General features: G+C 40.0%; 1 protein-coding gene across 1 annotated transcript; it reads right to left on the bottom strand.

The window, feature by feature from the left end:
• Positions 1 to 379: 379 nt before the first annotated feature.
• LOC138040773 (uncharacterized) lies at positions 380 to 7,315 on the bottom strand. Its single transcript, XM_068886445.1, has 4 exons — positions 7,192 to 7,315; positions 6,710 to 7,009; positions 1,979 to 2,301; positions 380 to 668 (listed from the first exon to the last, which is right to left on the bottom strand). Exons 1-4 carry the CDS (start codon positions 7,313 to 7,315, stop codon positions 381 to 383), a joined length of 1,035 nt encoding a protein of 344 aa, XP_068742546.1. The 3' UTR covers position 380.

Below are 7,315 nucleotides of genomic sequence, written 5' to 3'. Positions count from 1 at the left end.
GCCTTTGGGACATCATTGGCATCTGAGAGTGTGCAAATGTTGTGAATAAACTGTGCTGAGCAAGGGCCAAGTTCTGCTGAGAAACTTTGATTTACCCCACAGTTGACAATCTTGGTTTGACTCCAGCTTTCAGAGAAGGATGCCTTAACGCTTAGGCAACCCCTCTTAGCTTCACTTTTCCTTAGATAGTTCGAAGCAAAAAGAAATACGGCGAAGAATACGCAGCGCGAAGAACCGTGACTAGCGTGCATCATGCACTCTATAGACCCCACTCTATTAGATGTAAAACTAATCAGTATTTATTTCACCTCGTTTTAAATGCCTATAGGGACAGATAATTAATTACATGAATACAGACTGAATGAAGAGATTTACGGCGTTTACAAACGATTTGAGTAGCTATTATTCCTGCAGCCAGAATAGCCAGGGAATATATCTACTGGATACGTTGCAGTGGGTGAAACGAGTAACCATTCCAACTCCCACAAATGGACGGCACGCGTCAACGTGCAACTGCTGTTCCTGTCGTTGTTTCCGATAACTGCAATGGACTCAGCAAATACAATCGTATTGGATGATCGCGATCGGTACCGCACACAGCAACCGGCTGTCCACAGGGAGTTCGGCTGCACGAGACGATTGCGGCTGGCAGCATTAGGATAATATTGCTGCAATGTATGAAGAAAAATATTTTTACAATGACTGCAAAATTCTCGCGCGCTCATTGACTAATTTTTATCGTCAATAAGCGGACAGACACATAAAGTTATAATTTATGCGATATTGACGCGATATTGCTCGCGTCAGATTGAATAAAATTGAAGTTTCTCGCATTTTTGTCTCGCGTTCTTCTCGTTTTTGTACTTAATTTTGACCCCTCTGCCTTTTTGTTATTGTAAAAAACTAATAGATGTCAGTTTTTCATGCGTCTGTCCTGTTATTGTTCATGAATTTCGTCATAACATTGTCAAAGTGACAGTAGCCGAGTGGTTCCGTGGACTACTTTAACAATGTTATGACGAAATTCATAATCAATAGCAGGACAGACGCATGAAAAACTGACATCAATTTGTTAAGTATAAGCTGGGCAATTGCAAATCTATCCCCAAACAATGTCTCTAGGATGATGACACACCTCAAATAATGAGAATGACCACAAAGCGTGCTTCATGAACCCGTGACCACTCCCTCCTAATATTAGCTCACCGAGCCTAATCAAGACCTTTGGGCTGTCTTCTAATTCCTTTCGTTTTTCTCGTTTGGTCATTTTTCGTCTTGCGAAAGGATCTCTCTGAAATTTTATTGTCCTTTCAAATATTTCTATTCGTGTGCATTCGTTTATTGTGCAAAAAGTTAAGTCGAGTCAGTTTGGTCAAATCAGCGCTCATCTTCGGCTCAACGGCGCCAAACACTCAAGCTCCACACTCGAACTTTTTAAAGAAACCAAAAAGGCAGTAGACAAAAAAGAAAAAGACCTCCATATCAAATAAATTAATGTGCGTTATTGTGATCAGTTACTGGTTTGTCCTTATTTAGCAGGAGACGGTTTAGAAATGGGTCAGTGAGGCCTTAGCTCCCACGCCGCGGCACAGCAAGGCTGACACACTTTCCCAACTCTCCTGCATATCTATTTTGAAATCTCCCACTGCTGTAACCTGTAAAAGCCGTTTGGTAATGACACCATAGAGGTTTCGCGGCTATACTGTTCTATTCTAAATTCCTACAATATTCCTGATAACCGTAAACTAAAAAAGGCGACATTTCTAAAATCTTCGTCAAAAATTATTTTGTTAAAATTATCAAAGATTTTTACCAAGGAACCGCAGAGAGGCTAGGTGGGGAAACGAAAAAATAGCCGTGGAAATTTTCCTTTTTTTGAAATTTAGTTGGCTCAGCCTCCTATCCCATTTCCACCTGATATTTCATACCACCCCGTCTGACCCCAAAACCTTCTGCGCGCGCCCTGATGTTAACTCACAATCGGGGTTGGGACTTGAGTGACTGCACCAGTTGACCGCACGCGAATGCGATAGTCTGACTGCCCCGTAACAAGGTACATGATACCACCTTTTTGATTTGCGCATCTTTCCTTTGTGTAGTTCGCAATTCTCCCCTCGTACGCCATCCAACTTCCACTGTTAAAGCTCGTACCGCACTGTGGCACGCAGTTAGTGTAAATAAAAGTAGCCTTCATGAAGGTTTGGTTAAAGGAGTTGATGTGGCAAGGGTTTAAGTGGCCTCTGTGAATATCTGCAGCACTAGACCCACTATACAGTGCATCGCTACCTTGATTGCTTATACCTGAAAGTTTAAAAAGCATTGTTATTTGATTAGTATGATCAGTATTGCCCGTTATGAAAATCCATACCGATTTAATAAAATAAAGGTCACGAAGTTCCCTCCTGTGACATTTTTAAATTTAACATCTCTGTTGTAAAGATATACAATCAATGAGGATCACAAAAATTCCCCTTAACTCTTCTTTTTAAGTGCAGAGAGTTACCGAGATTAATTAATCAGCTCACTAATTTCCTTTTACTTTGATCGGTTCTAATCGACTGATGTGTTGCATTTCATTGGCTACTGCTACTTTACATTCGTTTTTCATTTGCTTCGAACTAATCCCACAGGGTAAATTAGACAGTCTCAATGGGTACTTAAGAAGTCAATCTAGTTCTCATAATTAAAAAAAGCTGTTAGCTAAAAATGAACTATTTTACTCTGCTACGTATGCTTTCGTCGTTCCTCTCAAGTACTGCGCGCCAGACTCGCAATTTTAACATCGAAGAGGAAAAACAATATGGCAGATCAAGTTTTCAATGAGTGACCGCTCAAAATTTATTGCGTAGTTCCTGAGCCTTATTAAATTTAAAACTGCTGAACTATTTGTTGGAGAGCAAATCAATTTAAATATCTGTTGCCGGTAAAATCCATTCTCAGGTTGAATCAATTTTTACCTTGCTTCAATTGGCCCATATCACTCAATGTCCAAACTAAAGATTTTGCCCGTCGAACCGCTCATTCAGTGTGAGGCTGGACGGGCAAAGACAATGCAAAGACAAAGCCTTTATTCCCCAGGGACTCCAAGATGGCCGCCGTGTGAATTGGTGATCTTTATTTTACCCATAAGACTGAATACGCACTCAGATGAATTTAATTAGGAAACTTCAGCTTTGGAGCCTATCGTCCAGAAAAGACGATTTTATTCAGTCTATCGCCCCCTAAACATCCATTTTTACTGGGTTGCCAAACCCAGTCGGAATCTCTGTAGCGTTTCGTCGTTTTGTTTTTTTCCGTGTCGGCAAAAGTCTTGCCTGTCGCTCCCCTGCTAAGTGGTATCTTTGTGCATAGCGCTTTCTGCTCGTATTTTCTTAGGATAGAGAGGGTAGTGGAAATGCGTAGATTTCTCTGGTGGACACAGTAGAATGATAAACTTAACCTGCAATGGCGTCGAAAGTCACGTAACGGGAATGGCGTTTTAGTGGATCTTTGAACAAAATATACCCTTATGAAGCTCAATAATGGCAAGTCAATTGGATATTGAACAAGAGAGGCGGTGGAATCTTAGAAGCGACGAGTAATGGACTTCGACAACAATCTATCGCCCGTCGAGCCGAAATGAAAGTGAGCTGCATTTCAAATATTTTACCAAGTGTGCTGTTATGTAGAACACTGAAACCAAATGGAAAATTCTCTGGTAACTTATGGGTTCAACAAAGACAGAGAACGAATCGAACACCTTAAGTGGATCTGTGATCAACTCTGCACAGTCTACAGGTAAAAAAAATAATTAGAAATGTGACAGCCAAGAATTATTTGAAAGAAAGCTTGTCGTCTATTAATATTTTGTGCTTCATTATTCAAGGAAAAGGTACTTCATGAAAACGGTTTGATCCTGGAAGTTTAGTTTGTTGTAATATTGCGCATATTTGACACGATTGAGTATTTTCTCTTCACGCACGTAATGAAATACGAAGGGGTTTTTGCGTCTAATAGCAAATATGTTGTTTGTTTCAAAAAATTGTTCGCTGGAAAAGGTGGCCTATATGAATTCATCATGTTTTATAATACGCGAGCTTAATGGGATATTTTTAGTATTGCTCACGAAAATAAACAGGTCTGTTGGAAGCGTGCTTGAGTTTCAACAAAATGAGCCCCAAAATCAGCAAAAAATTGTGACGCCGGTGAATAATAAAGTAGCTGCTATTTCCAAAATGTCGGAATTACCTGGTGATAAATAACCTTGTCTTGGAGAGTAAATTTTTGACTTAGCAGAAACAATGGTCGACCCTCAAGTGTTCTGAGTGTTTGGGCGATTGTGATCTTTGTTTTGACTTCGCTCATTTATTGTCAAACTTTATAACACTTGACAGAAAAAGAAACTTACGAAAACCCGGTATCTTGCCATCATTTGACACAGATGCTTCACTGTTTGGCGAGTAAACATGCCGCGGTAACTTAATCACGGCGCCCGCTGAATTCCGGCGATGTTACTTTCGATTTTGCGATTTATTTGTGCAACCAAAAGTACAATGACACAATTGAACGCAGCAAAAATCTCCCAAAATGTTTGTCGCTGATCGTAACTTTTTATATTCTATATTGACGATTCAAAATTAATGTTGTTTTCGTGTCGTAAATATGTTATTCTAGAGGGACCGTCCTGGAAACTTCCTTCTGCTCACTAACGAATTCTTAGTTAAAATCGGCCTACAAGACTACCCAAACTTCTCCTTTTGCAAAGATGAACCGAAAAACTTAGTCACCTCTTTTGGTCCTGTCCCAGAGTGACCGCTTTTTGGACCTTCTTAATACAACGCTTTATTTCGTCTCAGATTATTCCAGAAAACTACCAATTCAATCTTCTTATAGCATTAGGTTTGATGCCAGACTCCCCCAAAAATCATTGTCAAATGAATTTTTGCCTCCTGTTAGCAAGACCTTATATCTGGATTTGTAAAAACAATAAAATGCTACCAAAGGTAGAAGGCCTTTTCAGATGTCTTAAGTCGACCTATCTATTTGAACAAAAGGGTGCGGGCACCTTACAAACGAAGTGGGAACTACTGAAAACTTTAATTTAGAAAACCGTTCTTTTTTCTTGCTTCTTTTACTTTGATAAGTCCCTAAACCAACAAATCGTTCATCGCCTTTTCACAACAGCCTTGCAATCGACAGCCTGAAAACTTTAATGCTTTGATTTCCTTTTCAGTATGGGAAGCAATGTATACTGTTTTACTGTAAATATGTAAATATGTCTATCCTGTAAGCAAGTTGTTTGTTTTGTGTGTGTGTGGAATAAATAAATTAATTAATTAATTACAAAAAAAGACTTCCTTCTGCTCTTTCTGAAAACTGAGTATCAATTTACTTTTGCATCAATATTTGTTTTTGCATAAAGCAAGCTAACAGAATCTGTACCTTGCTGAGTTCGCATTTGTTAGCGTTAATAGTATTTTCGGTCCAATGCTTCTGTTTAACGAAGGGGTTTTGAGGTCACCCATCCAGATACTAAATAGGGCTTAACTGTAGTAGACTTTAGTATTACAAAGCTGTCAGATGCTCAGAGGGCACGCTTAAACTTGTGGTGAAAGAAGTTGTGAGACAGCTTGAAAATTATCAACATATCAGCCCAGAAGCCAATGTTTCTCACTTCCCATGTATTTTCATCAATCTTTCGATTCTGGGTTCAGTACTTTGCTAGTAACCACATGTCTTCTCAGGCTATTTACCCAAGATTTCTACAATGGCACTACAATGATAGACAATACCAAAACAATATCGTGCACTGTTAGGGCTACATACTACGCAAGGACAACTTGAATCTCCTGGAAGACAACACACAGCTCAGTTGACATTTTATATGGAATAAATCGCTGTGTTACTTCACTACCACACATAAGCACTGCGTGTCTATTTTTCTAAAGAGGACAGGAATTTCTTCTTTCTGACAAATGATTAATTAATAGGCCGGTAGCCAGGTTTTTAACCTCAGAAAAGGATCTGTTTCGTCGTACGAACGTGTGAGGACCTGTAAGCCAAAGGGCCAAGACTTCTGGGTGACCCCTTAAATGGTCTTAATGACGCCCCAACATGAAAAAAATTTTCTGGAACGGTGCACGTACCACAGGCAACCCAGTGTACCCTCACGGAGGGTCTAGTCTTTACTATTTTGACGCTTTTATCGCGCATTCACGCTTGAAGAGTCCGCTGCAATGGCTCATTGATATGCGTAAATGTCGCACCATTTCTCCCGATGCTAAGCCTAGAGAAAACTAGAGGGTCAGCTTAGGACTAGTTTTGGTTATTCTACATTGATCAGGCTCCAGTTGATCAAATAAGGCACTATCCGTCAGTTTCAATCTCTGCAAAGATTTCAGTATTTTCTCTCGTAACTGTGAATATGCACACTCTAAGCACATCTAGTTGAAAGATGTGTAAGAAAATCCTGGCCAACGTTTAACATGAAGTTTATTTCATTCAGATATTTCATACTCTGACTAGTGACTTATCCAATGAATATGGTTATCCGACCTTTCAGTGAACAACTGGGGCCAGCTCTTTTCACTTGTGGTGTGGATCGTTACTCTTCCATAGTTGGTGGCCGGTTCACGACAAGTGAAATTTAGAGGTTCTTCTCACAGTGCCTTCAGCTTTCACAGATCGAAGAGGAATCCTCACAAATCAATGAAAATAACACTTTGCTTACCTGGTGTTTGCCTCCAAGTGGCACTGCATCTCGTATATGTACCAATGTCTCTCCCTTCGTGAGGGTATATTGCATATCCGGAATATACGGGGATTCCATCACCTATATCGAACAGGGTAGAGTATGTGTGTCCAGTGGAAGTGTCTCGTCTTTGGCAGATGTACCGACGGTTCCTTGAACTGGGCAACAGCATGTCTCTAGGTGGGTCTCTTTCCAGGAAAGCTTTTCTGAAACAGCGTGTCATGTTGGTTGAAACATCAGGATTGCTGGAGCTTCCTGCTGCAGTTCTTCGTTCTGCTTCTATGAAAAAAATGAAGAAAAAAAAGTCAAAAATCGTAAAACAAGAATCGTTCCACAAATCAATTAATCTATGAAAGATTAATTATGACTGTCTGGCTCTTTTGTCAATGCTTGGCAGCAAAGTGCAGGAACAAAAAGGTCTGATCTGGCATTTTTTTGGGACAGGGTTGGACCTTATCTACCGACATCTGAAGTAAATGCGCCTTTTTCGATTGCCAATGCTTCATCTTCACAACACACAATGGGGCCCGCTGGTGGCAATTCAAGAAGTACAGTATACATATAAAATTCCTGTTGCATTATCAT

The sequence above is a fragment of the Montipora capricornis genome, chromosome 3 (assembly GCF_036669925.1).
Source record: "Montipora capricornis isolate CH-2021 chromosome 3, ASM3666992v2, whole genome shotgun sequence".
In the NCBI taxonomy this organism is placed as follows: domain Eukaryota; kingdom Metazoa; phylum Cnidaria; class Anthozoa; order Scleractinia; family Acroporidae; genus Montipora; species Montipora capricornis.
The sequence above is the reverse complement of the archived record's forward strand: the minus strand, read 5'-3'. Positions and strand labels throughout refer to the sequence as shown.

Coding starts and splice junctions, on each gene's coding strand:
- LOC138040773 (XM_068886445.1), bottom strand. CDS start 7,315: ATGATAATGCAACAGGAATTTTATATGTATACTGTACTTCTTGAATTG. Junction 7,010..7,191: donor CGCATTTACTTCAGATGTCG/GTAGATAAGGTC, acceptor TTTTTTTCATAG/AAGCAGAACGAAGAACTGCA. Junction 669..1,978: donor CTCAAGTCCCAACCCCGATT/GTGAGTTAACAT, acceptor CATACATTGCAG/CAATATTATCCTAATGCTGC.